At 40.5% G+C, this 18,683-nt stretch overlaps 1 protein-coding gene across 1 annotated transcript in view; it reads left to right on the top strand.

Annotated features, from left to right (window-relative positions):
• The window catches only part of LOC124721632 (glutaryl-CoA dehydrogenase, mitochondrial-like), a 160,329-nt gene that overhangs the window by 107,689 nt on the left and 33,957 nt on the right, over positions 1–18,683 (top strand). The window contains exon 6 of the mRNA XM_047246692.1: positions 10,538–10,757. Within this exon, the coding sequence (XP_047102648.1) occupies positions 10,538–10,757 (220 nt within the window). The remainder of the gene's footprint in view (positions 1–10,537; positions 10,758–18,683) is intronic.

Raw genomic sequence — 18,683 nt, 5'->3', positions numbered from 1 at the left:
AGTGCTGATCCGGACGGAATGTGGCAAGACAAGGCGCCGACTGCAAATAAGCCTTCAGGCGGACAAAACCCTGCTCACACTCGTCGGACCAACAGAAAGGGACGTTTTTTCATAACAACTGATGCAGAGGATGAGCGACCGCCGCCGCGGATGGAATGAATTTGTGATAACAAGCAATCTTGCCTAGAAACGCCTGAAGTTCTTTGACCGTAGACGGCCGGGGTAGAGCATTAATGGCCGCAACGTGCTGACGTAGAGGACGTATACCCTCACGGGACAAGTGGAAACCAAGATACACAATGGAGGGTTGGAAGAACTGTGACTTGTCCAGATTGCACCTCAACCCAGCCGAATGCAAAACCCGAAACAGTGAACGCAAATTGCGAAGGTGCTCCTCAGTGGACGCCCCCGTGACAACAATGTCATCCAGATAGTTTATGCAGCCAGGAACGAAAGCCGTGAGCTGTTCCAAAAACCGCTGAAAAATGGCCGGCGCGCTAGCGACGCCAAATGGTAACCGCTGGTACTGATACAATCCACTAGGAGTGTTTGTGACGAGAAATTCCTTAGAAGAAGCATCCAATGGCAACTGATGGTACGCCTCCGATAAGTCAAGTTTGGGAAAGAACTGGCCCCCAGTGAGCTTGGTAAATAACTCCTCAGGACAGGGAAGAGGATAAGTGTCAATGAGGCTCTGAGCGTTGACAGTGGCTTTAAAATCACCACACAATCACAGACTCCCGTTTGGTTTAGAAACTACCACGATTGGTGATGCCCATTCGCTGGAGGTAACAGGAAGGAGAATCTCCGAAGCTGTTAACCTGTCTATCTCAGCCTTGACAGGTGCACGCAACGCTACCGGAATAGGGCGTGCCAGGAAAAACTTAGGGCGAGCTGTAGGTTTAAGAGTAATGTGGGCTTCAAAATCCTTGGCACGACCCAGACCAGCAGAGAACACGAACAAAAATTCAGAACACAATCCATCCAGCTGTTGATATGGAATATCCTCAGATATGAGGTGCACATCATCATCAACGGAGAACCCGAACAACTGGAAAGCATCATAACCGAACAGGTTTTCAGTGCCCGCATGATCCACTACATAAAATGTGAGGGGCCTAACAACAGACTTGTAGGCAGTGGAAGCATCAAACTGGCCAATGATAGGAATTTTCTGTTTATTATAAGTTCTCAGATTTCGCGTAACTGGAGACAAGGGAGGGGAGCCCAACTCCAAATACGTGCGAGAATTAATGAGAGTTACTGCAGAGCCAGTGCCCACTTGCATGCGAATGTCTTTAACCAGAACACGAACAGTAACAAACAACTTATTTGTTTGAGAAAGCACACAGTTAACATCCATGTCTGATGCCTCGTCCTCGTCGACAGGAACTTTAGGGGACTGACACGCAGAAGGAATGTGGCCTTTTTTCCTACATGAATTACACGTGGCCCAACATTTTGGACACACGGCCCTGTCATGCTGTACGAAACAATGTGGACAAGAAGGAAGTGTGGAACGAACCTGCTTCCGTGGTTGCTGTTGTCACTGCGAGCGTTGCGGCCCAACGCGTCGTTGCTTACGCGAGTGAACCGCCGCCACATCTTCGTTCTCCTGTGAAACAGGCAAATTGTCCAGATCGAAAGTTGACTGTACAGCGCCTACATCACACCACGCATCTATTTGCGCGCCAGCAGTGTGAGACACTTCAGAGGATTGAGCGATGCTTAGAACTTCCGACAACGACGGGTTTGGCAGTTGTAGGGCACGTTGCTGAACTTCTTTATCAGGAGCAAGCCGTAGAATAGCATCCCTAACCATTGAATCAGCATAAGACTCATGATGAGTGTCCATGACAAACTGACATTTCCTACTCAGACCGTGTAGTTCCGCCGCCCAAGCCCGGTAAGATTGATGGGGCTGTTTACGACACTGGTAGAACGCCACGCGGGTGGCAACGACGTGGGTGTTTTTTCGGTAATAGTTAGACAATAAGTCACACATTTCTTGGAAGGACAGAGAGGCAGGTTCCCGCAGAGGGGCTAACTGAGATAGCAGCTGATAGATCCGTGGGGAAATCCAAGATAGAAATAACGACTTACACATAGGAGCGTCGACAACGCCGAAAGCCAAGAAGTGTTGCCGCAAACGCTTCTCATAATCCTCCCAGTCTTCAGCGGCCTCGTCGTAAGCAGGGAATGGAGGCGGAGAAGTGGAAGGCAGACGATGAGTAAGCGATGTTGACAATGCCTGAATAGCAGCCGTCAACTGTGTTTGTTGTTCAATGAGCGCTTACATAAGCTGTTCCATGTCTGCCCCGTCACGAACACACAAATCCACAACGCAGTGAAAATATCCAACCTCGTCGCCAAAAAGTGTTATAGCCTTTAATCCCCAATAATTGCGTGGATATTCAAACACACTCACTTAGAAGCAATAGGTGGTTACATGATAACAACTCAGTATCTCTTATTCAACTACCGTGCCGTGACATGCAGCCGGCGCCGTTCGTAGCTAGGTGGCGCTCCCGCGCTCAGCCGAGTTGCGGAGTGCCTCTATCGCCGTTTGCGCGTACTGTCGTGGCGGCACTGTTAAATGTCGTGGCACTGTCACAACAGTTTGAGTCTTTTACACAGCAGACAAAGAGATAATTAAGATAATATTTACTACAAAATAAGATTGTATGTTTTATTTTAGACAGAAAATTAGTAGTTATTTTTTTATTATCCTGAGCTGTATGAGAAAAGTTATTAACAATAGAAATGCTAGTTCTACAAAGATATGTGCTATACTGTGTTCCCACAACACTGGGTTCATAAATGCCCATACAAAAACCTCTCTGCCCCTGGCAACAGGCTGGCCTCAACCTCCATCACTTTCACTCTCTACAACCTCCCTTGCTCTTCTCACATTTGGTCATAGTAGTTATGAAATTGTTTTCCTGCAAAGGAAAACTTGATACATTCATATCTCTGCTCCACAGTAACCTGAGTTCTGTGGCCAACAGTGTTGACAAGTGACACTCAACTTCATGGGAAAAGTTGAGTCCAAACATATACATGAATAAGATGAAAAATACAAGCTTCTTACCAGTTTTGCTTCTGAGATAGTATTGAGAAAAAATAAGAGTTCAGTATACAGTCCAGTAAAAAGTTAATAGTGACAGAGTTAATCAAGTGAAAGGTAAATGAAACAGTAAACTCTATTTTTTTAAAATTATTGTGGTTACAGTTCTATGTAGTTGGGAAGTTCAGTTAGTTGTGTTGTCTTCATAGCACTTTTGGCAAGATGATGCCACTAAACTCCATAGCTGCTGTGATATCTTTCCGTACTATATTTTTTAGAAGAAATTTTGCAAAAGGGGTTGAGTCACTAATTTATGGTGACTTGGGAGATGATAACTCACAGGTTCAAATATCTTGTGACTTACGTATTATCAGCAAACATGGTAGCTTACATAAATGAATTTCTGAACCACTGCTACAGCATTAAGTTCAGTTAATAAAATGTCCTTACAGCAAGTCTTTGAAGCAACAGGGATCATTTTACAAAATGGTAGTTGATGCTTCCTTTGTGTAGCATAGCAAATGACAGCCATTTTGGCCTTTTGAGACTATTACCCCTGTAATCTTGGAGACTAGGGCTTAACAGTTGAATGAGCTCCTAATTCTGGATGGTGTGTCCATAATGGCAGTGGCTGCATCACCTTCAATGGCAGCGTTATGTGGGATCAAGTGCCATGTCCTTCTTCACCAGTCCATGCTGAAGACCCCCTGCTGGCTGCTACTGCTGTCCTGTATCTTGACCATAAACAGTGGAAAGCTCCCACCTCTGACAGCCTTCTGTTTGTTTCTGCCACAGAGGACACACTCCCATGTCTTTTCTCCCTTTCTGTTGCCCCCAACATATTCTCATTGGTCCCCATTCTTGCTGCTTTGTTATGACAGTAATTTTATCATTGTGTGGTTCAGAATAGTACAAAACTTTAGTGGTTATTTTCGCTGTCTAAAATAAAATGTTAAAATATTATTTAGCAATTAACATAATAATATAAGAGTTTACCTGGTATAAGAAACGATAGCCTCTCAAGTTTTCTGCCAGTGACAGATGTGTGGCAGAACCATTACAAAACTGAATTACATACATTCACACAATGCACCTGGAACACCTCAAAATGTTGCTTTTAGTATTGCCTGTAAGAGTCTCAAGCCCCTGTGTTTCTTGGAATGGCACAAATAACAATGGACATGGTAGTAGGGACACTAAAGCTTGTATCTCCTAAGACTGTTGGTGACTGCATTATTCCAAACTTTTTTATTGGCTCTCCTGTTTGTTTAGTTGTTACTGAAGTAGTTGATGGTGTTGGTGTTGTCCATGCTGAAGTTATTGCTGGTCTATTTCAGTTCTTATTGCTTGCATCTTCTCTGTGGAAGGGAATACATTGTACCTTATGAAAGAATTATGGATTATTAACAGGAACCATGGACCTTGCCGTTGGTGGGGAGGCTTGCGTGCCTCAGCGATACAGATGGCCGTACCATAGGTTCAACCACAACGGAGGGGTATCTGTTGAGAGGCCAGACAAATGTGTGGTTCCTGAAGAGGGGCAGCAGCCTTTTCAGTAGTTGCAGGGGCAACAGTCTGGATGATTGACTGATCTGGCCTTGCACCACTAACCAAAACGGCCTTGCTGTGCTGGTACTGCGAACGGCTGAAAGCAAGGGGAAACTACAGCCGTAATTTTTCCCGAGGGCATGCAGCTTTACTGTATGGTTAAATGATGATGGCGTCCTCTTGGGTAAAATATTCCGGTGGTAAAACAGTCCCCCATTTGGATCTCCGGGCGGGGACTAGTCAAGAGGATGTCGTTATCAGGAGAAAGAAAACTGGCGTTCTACGGATCGGAGTATGGAATGTCAGATCCCTTAATCGGGCAGGTAGGTTAGAAAATTTAAAAAGGGAAATGGATAGGTTGAAGTTAGATATAGTGGGAATTAGTGAAGTTCGGTGGCAGGAGGAACAAGACTTTTGGTCAGGTGAATACAGGGTTATAAATACTAAATCAAATAGGGGTAATGCAGGAGTAGGTTTAATAATGAATAAAAAAATAGGAGTTCAGGTAAGCTACTACAAACAACATAGTGAACGCATTATTGTGGCCAAGATAGACACGAAGCCCACGCCTACAACAATTGTACAAGTTTATATGCCAACTAGCTCTGCAGATGACGAAGAAATTGATGAAACGTATGATGAGATAAAAGAAATTATTCAGGTAGTGAAGGGAGACGAAAATTTAATACTCATGGGTGACTGGAATTCGAGAGTAGGAAAAGGGAGAGAAGGAAACATAGTGGGTGAATACGGATTGGCGGAGAGAAATGAAAGAGGAAGCCGTCTGGTAGAATTTTGCACAGAGCATAACTTAATCATAGCTAACACTTGGTTCAAGAATCATAAAAGAAGGCTGTATACATGGAAGAATCCTGGAGATACTAGAAGGTATCAGATAGATTATATAATGGTAAGACAGAGATTTAGGAACCAGGTTTTAAATTGTAAGACATTTCCAGGGGCAGATATCGACTGTGACCACAATCTACTGGTTATGAACTGTAGATTAAAACTGATGAAACTGCAAAAAGGTGGGAATTTAAGGAGATGGGACCTGGATAAACTGACTAAACCAGAGGTTGTACAGAGTTTCAGGGAGAGCATAATGGAACAATTGACAGGAATGGGGGAAAGAAATACAGTAGAAGAAGAATGGGTAGCTCTGAGGAATGAAGTAGTGAAGGCAGCAGAGGATCAAGTAGGTAAAAAGACGAGTGCTAGTAGAAATCCTTGGGTAACAGAAGAAATATTGAATTTAATTGATGAAAGGAGAAAATATAAAAATGCAGTAAATGAAGCAGGCAAAACGGAATACAAACGTCTCAAAAATGAGATCAACAGGAAGTGCAAAATGGCTAAGCAGGGATGGCTAGAGGACAAATGTAAGGATGTAGAGGCTTATCTCACTAGGGGTAAGATAGATACTGCCTACAGGAAAATTAAAGAGACTTTTGGAGAAAAGAGAGCCACTTGTATGAATATCAAAAGCTCAGATGGAAACCCAGTTCTAAGCAAAGAAGGGAAAGCAGAAAGGTGGAAGGAGAATATAGAGTGTCTATACAAGGGGGATGTACTTGAGGACAATATTATGGAAATGGAAGAGGATGTAGATGAAGATGAAATGGGAGATACGATACTGTGTGAAGAGTTTGACAGAACACTGAAAGACCTGAGTCGAAACAAGGCCCCGGGAGTAGACAACATTCCATTGGAACTACTGACGGCCTTGGGAGAGCCAGTCCTGACAAAACTCTACCATCTGGTGAGCAAGATGTATGAGACAGGCGAAATACCCTCAGACTTAAAGAAGAATATAATAATTCCAATCCCAAAGAAAGCAGGTGTTGACAGATGTGAAAATTACCGAACTATCAGTTTAATAAGTCACAGCTGCAAAATACTAACGCGAATTCTTTACAGACGAATGGAAAAACTGGTAGAAGCCGATCTCGGCGAAGATCAGTTTGGATTCCATAGAAATGTTGGAACACGTGAGGCAATACTGACCCTACTACTTATCTTAGAAGAAAGATTAAGGAAAGGCAAACCTACATTTCTAGCATTTGTAGACTTAGAGAAAGCTTTTGACAATGTTGACTGGAATATTCTCTTTCAAATTCTAAAGGTGGCAGGGGTAAAATACAGGGAGCGAAAGGCTATTTACAATTTGTACAGAAAGTAGATGGCAGTTATAAGAGTCGAGGGGCATGAAAGGGAAGCAGTGGTTGGGAAGGGAGTGAGACGGGGTTGTAGCCCACGTTGAGGTTCGCCGATGACATTGTAATTCTGTCAGAGACAGCAAAGGGCTTGGAAGAGTAGTTGAACGGAATGGACAGTGTCTTGAAAGGAGGATATAAGATGAACATCAACAAAAGCTAAACGAGGATAATGGAATGTAGTCGAATTAAGTCGGGTGATGCTGAGGGAATTAGATTAGAAAATGAGACACTTAAAGTAGTAAAGGAGTTTTGCTATTTGGGGAGCAAAATAACTGATGATGGTCGAAGTAGGGAGGATATAAAATGTAGAATGGCAATGGCAAGGAAAGCGTTTCTGAAGAAGAGAAATTTGTTAACATCGAGTATAGATTTAAGTGTCAGGAAGTCGTTTATGAAAGTATTTGTATGGAGTGTAGCCATGTATGGAAGTGAAACATGGACGGTAAATAGTTTGGACAAGAAGAGAATAGAAGCTTTCGAAATGTGGTGCTACAGAAGAATGCTGAAGATTAGATGGGTAGATCACATAACTAATGAGGAGGTATTGAATAGAATTGGGGAGAAGAGGAGTTTGTGTCACAACTTGACTAGAAGAAGGGATCGGTTGGTAGGACATGTTCTGAGGCATCAAGGGATCACAAATTTAGCATTGGAGGGCAGCGTGGCGTGTAAAAATCGTAGAGGGAGACCAAGAGATGAATACACTAAGCAAATTCAGAAGGATGTAGGTTGCAGTAAGTACTGGGAGATGAAGAAGCTTGCACAGGAAAGAGTAGCATGGAGAGCTGCATCAAACCAGTCTCAGGACTGAAGACAACAACAACAACAACAACAGGAAACTTGAAACATATACCAGAATAATTGTCAGTTTGTCAGGACATTACATGAATAATGTAGACCTGAGTTCAAAATTTTTTGAACCTCAATTATTTGCATAGAACAGATGATACAAATGTACTGAACTTCATTTCAGGTAAGGGAATCTTTAATAGACCACCAATCGTTGAAATACCTGTATCAATGTGCATGTAGAAGAACATTGCTTTGGCATAAATAAAGATATTATGTTTTGGGGCTTGGGTACCAAGGAGAACCTTCAGGGCTGTAGAACTAGCCAATAATGTGTTGCTCAATTGAAATTTTGGTATCCCCACCAGCAGACAAATGTATGGACACAGATGAACTGCAGTGGGTTCTGTGGTAGAGTAGTGCAGAAAGCTATCATGGACGTCATGTGTGGAGTGTCATATGGGCAGAACTGCTGACTCAGGTGTTTACTTGCCAGGGACGCTAGGTTGGGCCAGTGAGTTCCTATGGAGTGATCGACTAACACTGACCTGACTTCCACATTGCAGCATGCTCTTGTTTCCACATGTTATTTGTTTGGTAATTCATGCTGGTTGCATTTTGTGCTTTTCTCCTTGTGTCTCTACATGGTGTTTGGACTCCCTGTTCCCCCATAGATCAACTTGCACATTGAGTTTATCCTCTTCTGCGGTCCAGCTTCCAGGCTCCCGGGTTGAGTGCCCACAGTTGGCTAGATTAGTGACATTTGTGCTGATGGCTATGTTTTGCAACATTGTCGTGCCTGTGCAGATACAAAAGAAACAATTATGTTGAAGTATGGTTTTTCACTGTATTAAGTGTTGCAAGTATTAATTCTAGATTTGCATAAGGCATTTGGTTCTATAAATCATACAGTACTTTTATCCAGATTAGCGGTATAATAGCAGTATCACTAAAATTCATAAGTTATCTCTGAGATGGGAGACAGTATGCTAAACTATCTTATAAGAATGGAAGTAAGAATGCCCCACAGTAAAATCAGTATACAAGACTCTCAACTTTGGAGTTCCCAGGGAAGTATTCTTAGATCATAAAACTTAAAGCTAGTGAACTATGCTGCTGATACAGCATTTATTATCCTCAGCCGCAATGAGCAGATAGCATTCCAAAACAATAAAGACAACTTTGAACTAATCATGGAACATCTGATCATGAATAAACTTATACCGAATAAGGCCAAGACTGTTGTGATAAAGTTGGTGCTCAATTGCAACTAGTCTCAAGTGTATATAAATATTGAATCACTGTCTACAGTTGAAACATCCAATAAACATAAATTTTTAGACATTGTTATTGATGAGTGTCTTACATGAAAAGAGTCTGTCAGCTACATCTGTAAAGAGACTAGCTGAAATATTTGGTTACTAAAACACCTGAAAAATATATAACTCCTCCTATTATTAAACAAATGCTCTATGGATTAACCCTTCTCATTTACAACACGAGACTGAAATTTGGGGTGGAGCACCCACAGTCTACATGGATAAAATATTCAGGCTTCAGAAGATACTAGTTATGGTTATTACTACTGTAAGCAAATACTAGTCATGTTGGGACTATGTTAAGTGTAATTTATTGACTATACAATAAAGGTATATGCTTATGACAATTATATTTGTAAAAGAGAATGATGCAATAAGCATAATGAATAGAGATTTTATTAATGCAATACATGAATAAGGTGTATTCAAATAACTTACAGGAATGCAGCTGGGTGACGACATTCTATACACTGGGAGAAACTAAGGTCTCATAAGGTGTTGTTATTATGATACTGAGTAACAAAAGTGCTACAAATGAAAGTCCTTTTGCATTTTATAATAGGTTGCCAAATAATGTAAAGCAGCTCTGTGGAAATTTCTTTAAGAGCAAGTTGAAACAGCTGTTAATTAAAAGACTTTTATATCCACTCAGACATTTCTGAACTCCATTATCAGTAGTATTACTTTTGAATGTTGCAGTGTATTAGTGGCATTGAATGTTTATATAATGGCATCTAATGTGCTTCTATTTTAGCTTATGTATTCCTTATATGTACGACATGATATCATCATTGTAAGTGTGCAGTAATTACAATGTTCAAGGCTGTAAAGGTATCATAGACAAATAAAGGTTAATAATAATCATAATAATAATAATAATATCATTTCTTATGTTATAAAAATCCTACACGGGTGCTTTTCTATGTTAATAATCATGCATAATAATATTGTATTGTATGGAACTGAGGACCTAGAAATGATGGAGAGGCTTCGTCCCTGCCATAGCCCACAGTGGTACACAATCCCACATCAGGTTACAGCAGTCCACTCACCCCACCGCCGCCCCACACCGAACCAAGGGTTATTGTGCGGTTCAGCCCCCAGTGAACACCTCCCCTCCCCCAGGAACATATCACACCAGACGAGTGTAACCCCAATGTTTGCATGGTAGAATAATGATGGTGTATGCGTACGTGGAGAAAGTGTTTGTGAAGCAATCGCTGACATAGTGTAACTGAGGCAGAATAAGTGGAACCAGCCCACATTCGCCAAGGCAGATGGAAAACCGCCTTAAAAACCATCCACAGACTTGCTGGCACACCGGACCTCGACACTAATCCATTGCATGGATTTGTGCTGGGGACCGGCATGCCTCCTACCTGGAAAGCAGTGCATTAGACCGCACAGCTAACCGAGTGGGCATGCATAATAGTGCATACCTGTAGCTATATTTGGGTATTTCAGACACATCATATTGTCATATGCTTGTTCCTTAATACTATCTATGATGAGTTTCCATTGTGTTGATTTCTTTTGATTTGAAAAGTGTACTTGTAATACTGCATCTATGTTTATGTAACTTATTGTCTGTTCAGGATAAGCAATGCCCCAGTTGCAGATATTTTAATTATTTGGGCAAAATGTGAAGACGGCAAGTTACGAGGATTCATTGTGGAAAGGAATGGAGCCAAAGGATTGGCAACACCCAAAATAGAAGGCAAATTCTCACTTCGGGCATCTGCTACAGGAATGATTTTCTTAGATGAAGTTGAAGTTCCAGAGGAAAACGTTCTTCCTGGTGTGGCCAGTTTCAAAGTAAGCTTGAATTTTGTTTTTGTCATGTGTCACCATAACTCACTACCATAATCCCTAATCTTATACCAGAACATACTGAATATGGGCAGAGTAATTCAGTCAAGAATTGCAATGTGTGAGACTGACAACTACGTTGCGACACCAACCAAGAGCAGTATTTAATTCTTTGTTAAATGAGAATTGTGTGTTGGTAGGAACAAGTGACGGCAAAGTGTCATGTTTTGTGTATGTATTAACTCAGAACAGCAAGAAAAATTTCTTTATTCTAGTAGAAGCATCTTTAGGCAACAGATGCAAAAGTTACTTTATTTTCTACAATTTTCTTCTTTATTATGCCTGTAATGTCTAGAACTTCCTTTAGATTCCATAGATGAGTGTATTTTAATTCCCTTAGCTGAAGTTTTACCCAGCAAAGCAATCCAATTATCTGGCCAGGGTGCTGGTGCCCCTGTGTTCATGCCCTGTAAGCAAGGAGGGGAGGTAGTAATGGTGTACCTTCCAGTACTGTTACAAGAGGAGTGCTGTCACACGCTAAATGTCTATACTCACATCTAAATGAAGTACCCATTTAGAATAAGACCGGAATTGGGACACATAGTATATCTCACCTTGGCTGCTCACAGTGGGCAGCAGTAAGAAGGGCAATATCTGGAAAACTATCTTCCCCAGTGACATCGCTATTTTCTACGTGTGTATCTGTTGATTCTTTGCTGCTGTTTCACTGAAGGATGACAATGCTGACTTTTTGTTTGAATCTGTGCTGAGTGATTTTATTTATATTTTCAGTTCCTTGGCCATCAAAGTGTGTCTCCTCCACTCATCATCACACACTTTTTTGGCATGATACGTATACTTTCAAGTCTTCTAAGGACACAGCAGTAAAAGATAATGTGACAGCCACATAAGCATAGTGACATTGTGGTCTAGTGGTTAGTATTTGTGGCTAGTAATGCCAAGGTCCTGTGTTTGATTCCCAGTGACTATCTCAAATTTTTCGTGGGTGGAAAGGTTTGGAAGGAAACCCACTTAGCCTTGTAATGCCAACTATAACCAGAAAAATTGATGCATAAATCACCAAAGTAGTGTTACATCAAAAGGTATGCACCAAGCTAGATGACAAACAACATTTATTTATTAGCAGCAGAAGCATGAGCTGTTAAGTTTTTCAGGTTAGAGAGTAAGATGTGTGATGGATCATGATTATCTTTGCAAGATTTCATAATAGTACTGTAGGATTTAGGTCTAGATGGCATGACAGCAGTAAGAAGGGACATTTTTTGCAAGAGTTTACCAATTGAATAAAGAGAAGGTGTTTGTTGCTCTGTAATTAATGTGAAAGTTTGGTTTTCTTTGTCTCTACAGATTTGTAGTTTTTTTGCCATTTCTACATGATAGTCTGAAGTTTTCCTGTTGTAGTCACAGAGGAAATGTGAACAAAAAATAAAACTCTGCAGTCACAACAATGAAACGCTCTCTGGCACTGTTGTCCGATGACACTGTTCACACATTGCCACTTTGCAATATTTTTCACAGTGTAGTATGTATGGATCCATGGCTCATCTAAGTAAACCATTGGACACTTTATGCTAATGCTTCATTTTATAATTTTTTTTTAAAAGTCTGATATCATAGGCTTTTTTGCCAGTATGTTCATGACTCATTCATTCTAGCAACTTCTAAAATCAAATCCCATAGATGGAACAGTTTTTCTTAGAGTTTCTTTTCTAGTAGGGAAGGCTAATTCAGTGAAACAACAGCTGTGAAATTTCTGCAAAGATTGTATTTCCTTCCATGGCCATAATATTGCAGCAATTTATTTAGATCATCAATGAAATATTTATTGTATGCATTTCTCTAATTCTGTTTTGGGGCACATACTTGATGTCCTACTCCACTTGGCATCATATCCCTCCTTCTGTAATTTGCACACCATTCCCTAACTGAATGCATCTTTTATCACCTTCTGTGTCAGCACTATCACACTTTCCTCGTTTTCATTGCCTGTAATATTAATGATGTTAATAGCAAGTAGTCATGGCTTTCCACAAAGGTATTTTCTGCAGTCCCTTTTTGTGCTCACACTCTGAGATGGACTGGAACGTTACTGTAACAAGTCACATCGCCAAGTAGTTCCCATTACAGCCAGGTAACTGATTCACCTTGCCGAGTAATACAGAGTGCTTATTGTAATTGTTGAATTCATCAGTCTGAAGACTGACTTGTTTTCCTGTATAAACTTTTTACTACCTGCATAACTACTGCACCCTACATCAATTTAAACCTGCCTACTGTATTTAACATTGATTTCCTCCTGCAATTTTTACCCCTGACACGTTCCTCTAGGCCAAATTAAACTATTCTTTGATGCCTCAGGATGTGTCTAATCAATCTCTTTCTTCTGTTAGGCAAGTTTTGATGTTAAGCTCTTTGATGTCTAATTCCATTCAGTACCTCCTTGTCACTTATCCAATCTATACATTTAATCTTCAGGATTTTTCTGTAGCACCAAATAAGCTTATATTCTCTTTACCATTTATTTTCTTCATTTCACTTCTACATGACGCCACACTCCAAATGAATACATTCATAAAAGGCTCCCTAACACTTAAATTTGTATTTGTTGTTAACATCATCGTGCTTTTCAGGAAAGTTTTTCTTGCTATTGCCAGTCTATGTTTCATGTCATTTGTACGTCTGCTGTCATCAGTTATTTTGCTACCCAAATAGTATGATTTCTCTACTTTCAGCATTTAATTTCATAATCATCACCTGATATAATTCAACTACACTCCATTACTCCTGTTTCACTTTCTTAGATGTTAATTTTATATCCTGTTTTCAAGACAATGTTCACCCCATTCAGCTGATCTTGCAAATACTTTGCTTTACATTGTATAATTTCAGTGTCATCATCAAACCTTAAAGTTTCTTGTCTGGGAACTTAAATTCTTTTTTCCATGTTTCTCCTTGGTTTCCTTTGATGCTTGCTCAATTTACAGATAAAGTTACTTAGGGTATATGCTACAATCCTGTCTCACTCTTTTCTCAATTATTGCCTCTCTTTCATGTCCTTTGACTCTGGCCTGTACGTGTTTTAGATAACCTTTCACTCCTTGTGTTTTATCATTGATAAACTCATAATTTTGAGGAGAGTATTCCCGTCAACACTGTCAAATGCTTTTCCTCCGTCTACAGATAGTATAAATGTCTATTTATTAAATACATCAAACTGAGATCAGTGCATATGTTTTTGTCATCCTCTTTAGTTATCATGGAATCACTTCTTTCTTGCGATCTGACATTTTCTTCATACACTGCTGAACATTGCTTCTACAAAGGGTGAACCATAATTCCACCAGTACACTTTCAGAGGTAGTAGCATGAACAAAACAAGAAAGAAATGTCTAGTAAACATAGGCTCTAAAATGCATACCTTAAGAGCTATGAGCACTTGTTCAGTACAAGTGATGTGTTTCACAGTAGCAAAGATGACCATGTGCTCGTAGCTCTTAAGGTACCAGTTTTGGAGCCCATGCTTGCTAGACTTTTTTTCTTGTTTTGATCCATACTACCGCCTGTGAATGTTTTTCTGTGGAGTTGGTTCACCCTGTATAATGCGGTCTCTACATATGAAATAACCTTGGCAATTGTTAATTTGAAACCCTTTGGGTATGAACCCTAATTCTTTCCTTCTCATATAGAAATACTATTGTACTCTCCTGTGTGTGTTCGATATTCACTCTGTATGTTCTAAATATTCTTGTCAGTTTTATATTTTCTTTTGAAATATGATGTAACAACTGAACTCTAAAACATACACTATAATCTAATCATCAGATGAACATGTTAACTGTTGCAGAGGATTGGTTTTCATGATCTCACTAATATCCAAAAGCCACTCATTGTGAGAATGCAAATGCAGCAGTGCTAGACAGGGAGCAGTGCTGTAGGTTTTGTGCCATTTTATTTTGAGACTACAGCTTGCTGTAGTTTGACAGAAAGCATGGCAAATAGATGGATCAGGCTGAATGCCTTCTGTTTTTGTCCAAAGTTTTTTGTACATTTGGGTACAAAAATCTTCAGTAATTATCAAATTTATGTGTGCTTCAGAGGAATTAGAAATTCAGAGAAGGAGAAAGTTGCTTAAAATCTACTGCTGTCTTTTGAATGCATGGAAATAAAATATTCAAATTCATGATAGTGATTATGTATAAAACTATTTTTGCGTTTAGCAGAATATAAGCAGAGTTTAGTTTCTGAGAGGATGAAACGTACAAGGGTATACTCTGCAATGGTTTTAAGATAACGACTGAATTTGATGTACCATAAACTGGGTTAAATTATGCAACCTGGGTTACTTTACACACTTCCCATTAAGTTCTGTGGGGTGCCGCCCATGGCCTGTTTTGGAAATTCTGAGTAAAATGGCTGCTTAGATAAGACATAGTGAACTTTACTGGATTGAAAAATCATGACAGTGTTGTTCATACATCATGATGCAGGATGATAAATGCAGTTAATTGGATGTGAGTATCTTTACGTATTTTTACATTGCTTAGAAACTGTCATTGCCATGTCATAGTTATGTGGAACAGTAGGTGAAACACTTTTTTAGTGGAGACATTTTACTAGCAAGCTGAAAACAAGCAAAGGTGTGTGACTTTTGCTTGGGTGGGGGTAACTTTACGACGACTGCAAACAAAAGCAGAAAATAAGGATACTGAGGAAATTATTGGACAAGTGCTATCTTATGATGAGATTCAAGTTAAGTTCGTGAAGATGACAGGTGACTCAACATAGACATTTGTATGGCCTGATGTTGGAGATATCTCCAAAATCAATAACTAGGGGCTACTTGATGAACCTGTGGTATTACAAAGATGATCTTTGTAGTTCAAAGAACACCTGCAATCTTTTATGTACGTATCCAGTCTTTATTGAAGTGAAATCAAGGTTAGTAGTGCCTCATCCTGCTATAGAAATACTATAAAAGTGAAGGTGAGAAACTCGTAATCCAGACACAGCAGAAACATTATTTTCAATTTACATAATAAAAGCTTAAAATTTAAATGACTTGCCATATTCCATTTATCCTTGTAATAGGTTCCAACAAGTCAATAAAGCTATGAAAAGTGTCATGCCACTTCAGATTTCTGTTTTCTTTCCATTTAAAATTTCCAAACATGTGTAAAGTTATCCATTATAAGGCAATACTCCCAAATATCTTGCAAAGTACACTGAAGAGCCAAAAAACTGGTACACTTGCCTAATATTGTTTAGGGCCCCCGCAAGCATGCAGAAGTGCCACAACATGATGTGGCATGAACTCGACTAATGTCAGGAGTAGTGCTGGAGGGAACTGACACCAAGAATGCTTCAGGGCTGTCCATAAATCCATAAGAGTATGAGAGGGTGGAATCTCTTCTGCACAGCACGTTGCAAGGCATCCCAGATATGCTCAATAATGTTCATGTCTGGGGAGTTTGATGGCCAGTGGAAGTGTTTAAAGTCAAAAGAATGTTCCTGGAGCCACTCTATAGCAATTCTGGATGTATGGGGTGTCGAGTTGTCCTGCTGGAATTGCCCAAGTCTGTTGGAATGCACAGTGGACATGAATAATGGATACAGGTGATCAGACAGGATGCTTACGTATGTGTCACCTATCACAGTCATCTCTAGACATATCAAGGGCCCCATAGCACTCTCAACTGCACACGCGCCACACTATTACAGAGCCTCCACCAGCTTGAACAGTCCTCAGCTGACATGAAGGGTCCATGAATTAATGAGGTTGTCTCCATACCCTTACACATCCATCCGCTTGTTTCCAGTCATCAACAGTCCAATGTCGGTGTTGATGATCACAGGTGAGGTGTAAAGCTTCATGTCGTGCAGTCATTAAGGGTACACGAGTGGGCTTTCAGCTCCAAAAGACTATGTTGATGATGTTTCATTGAATGGTTCACACACTGACACTTATTGATGGCCCAGCATTGAAATCTGCAGCAATTTGTGGAAGGGTTGCACTTCTGTCACGCTGCACTATTCTCTTCAGTTGTCGTTGGTCCCGTTCTTGCAGGTCTTTTTCCAGCTGCTGCGATGTCAGAGATTTGAAGTTTTACTGGATTCCTGATGTTCACTGTACACTCGTGAAATGGTCATATGGGAAAATCCCCACTTCATCGCTGCCTCGGAGATGCTATGTCCCATCCCTTGTGCACCGACTATAACACCACGTGCAAACTCACTTAAATATTGATAACCTGCCATTGTAGCAGCAGTAACCGATCTACCAACTGCACCAGACACTTGTTGTCTTATATAGGCATTGCCGACTGCAGCGCCATATTCTGCCTGTTTACATATCTCTGCATTTGAATATGCATGTACTCTTTGAATGGAGTAACTTTACACACAATGTTGTTAAAACATGTCATAAACACGATTTCCATTCATTTTGAGGCTACAGTTGCCCTTAAGAACCTGAATGATATACAGAAACCCATTTATATCAATTATATAACTAACCACCTCCCCCTTTGAACCATAGTCCTTGCCGTTGGTGGGGAGGCTTGCGTGCCTCAGCGATACAGATAACCGTACCGTAGGTGCAACCACAACGGAGGGGTATCTGTTGAGAGGCCAGACAAATGTATGGTTCCTGAAGAAAGGCAGCAGCCTTTTCAATAGTTGCAGGGGCAACAGTCTGGATGATTGACTGATCTGGCCTTGTAACACTAACCAAAACAGCCTCGCTGTGCTGGTACTGCGAACGGTTGAAAGCAAGGGGAAACTACAGCCACAATTTTTCCTGAGGGCATGCAGCTTTACTGTATGGTTAATGATGATGGCATCCTCTTGGGTAAAATATTCCGGAGGTAAAATAGTCCCCCATTCGGATCTCCGGGAGGGGACTAATCAGGAAGACATTGTTATGAGGAGAAACAAAGCTGGCGTTCTACGGATCGGAGTGTGGAATGTCAGATCCCTTAATCAGGCTGGTAGATTAGAAAATTTAAAAAGGGAAATGGATAGGTTAAAGTTAGATATAGTGGGAATTAGTGAAGTTCGGTGGCAGAAGGAACAAGACTTTTGGTGAGGTGAGCAAGCAGTAAAGGAAACAAAAGAAAAAATTTGGAATAGGTATTAAAATCCATGGAGAAGAAATAAAAACTTTAAGGTTCGCTGATGACATTGTAATTCTGTCAGAGACAGCAAAGGACTTGGAAGAGCAGTGGAACGGAATGGACAGTGTCTTGAAGGGAGGATATAAGATGAACATCAACAAAAGAAAAACGAGGATAATGGAATGTCGTCGAATTAAGTCAGGTGATGCTGAGGGTATTAGATTAGGAAATGAGACACTTAAAGTAGTAAAGGAGTTTTGCTATTTGGGGAGCAAAATAACTAATGATGCTCGAAGGAGAGAGGATATAAAATGTACACCGTCAATTGCAAGGAAAGCATTTCTGAAGAAGAGAAATTTGGTAACATCGAGTATAGATTTAAGTGTCAGGAAGTCGTTTCTGAAAGTATTTGTATGGAGTGTAGCCATGTATGGAAGTGAAACATGGACGATAAATAGTTTAGACAAGAAGAGAATAGAAGCTTTCGAAATGTGGTGCTACAGAAGAATGCTGAAGATTAGATGGTTAGATCACACAACTAATGAGGAGGTATTGAATATGATTGGGGAGAAGAGGAGTTTGTGTCACAACTTGACTAGAAGAAGGGATCGGTTGGTAGGACATGTTCTGAGGCATCGAGGGATAACCAATTTAGTATTGGAGGGCAGCGTGGAGGGTAAAAATCGTAGAGGGAGACCAAGAGATGAATACACTAATCGGAATCAGAAGGACGTAGCCTGCAGTAGGTACTGGGAGATGGAGAAGCTTGCACAGGATAGAGTAGCATGGAGAGCTGAAT

Source organism: Schistocerca piceifrons, chromosome X, assembly GCF_021461385.2.
Source record: "Schistocerca piceifrons isolate TAMUIC-IGC-003096 chromosome X, iqSchPice1.1, whole genome shotgun sequence".
Taxonomy (NCBI): Eukaryota; Metazoa; Arthropoda; class Insecta; order Orthoptera; family Acrididae; genus Schistocerca; species Schistocerca piceifrons.
Note: the sequence above shows the minus strand (reverse complement) of the source record. Positions and strands in the feature narration are given on the sequence as shown.